Source organism: Plasmodium gaboni (genome assembly GCF_001602025.1).
Source record: "Plasmodium gaboni strain SY75 chromosome Unknown, whole genome shotgun sequence".
NCBI classification, from domain to species: domain Eukaryota; phylum Apicomplexa; class Aconoidasida; order Haemosporida; family Plasmodiidae; genus Plasmodium; species Plasmodium gaboni.
This window is the reverse complement of record NW_017385560.1, coordinates 1-503: the sequence shown is the minus strand read 5'-3', so window position 1 is coordinate 503 and position 503 is coordinate 1. Positions and strand designations below refer to the sequence as shown.

The following is a 503-nucleotide window of genomic DNA, read 5'->3' as shown; positions in this document are numbered from 1 at the left end:
TGTGTTGCTTGGGTGTATAATTTTTGGTATTTTGTTTCTTGTTTTGTCCAATCATTTAGCCATTTTTGTACTTCCTCTTTATATTTATTGCACGCTTGGTGACATTGTGTGCATTTATCCTTATCACATGTTGCTGTTCCACCACCAGTAGCAGGAGTGGCAGTACAACTCGTACACTTATCTTTCACCTTCTCATACTCCTCTTTTTGTTTTTTACAGTAGTGTTCTCCCCATTCGGTCATCCAGCGCAGAAATTGGGGGGTACAATCAATATCTGGAGGACTACTTTCGAATTCTTTTAAACATTGTGGAGTACTTGTTGGTGCTGCGCCTTTGACTAATACTTTCCATATATGTTTCCTATTAGTATTCCACCAATCTTCACGTAATTTTTTATATTTTGGTTCACCATTAGTGGCACTATCATCTTTATATTTTTCGTTTTTTCCATTTTCTAATTTATCATATATTTGTGTGAATATTTTTTCTAAATTTTCTTCAGT

At 34.8% G+C, this 503-nt stretch overlaps 1 protein-coding gene across 1 annotated transcript; it reads right to left on the bottom strand.

The window, feature by feature from the left end:
• Nucleotides 1-503, bottom strand: PGSY75_0040900 (putative EMP1-like protein; the record flags this gene model as incomplete). Its single annotated transcript, XM_018783526.1, has 1 exon — nucleotides 1-503. A coding segment is annotated over one exon (503 nt), but the record flags the coding sequence as incomplete, so codon positions are not given.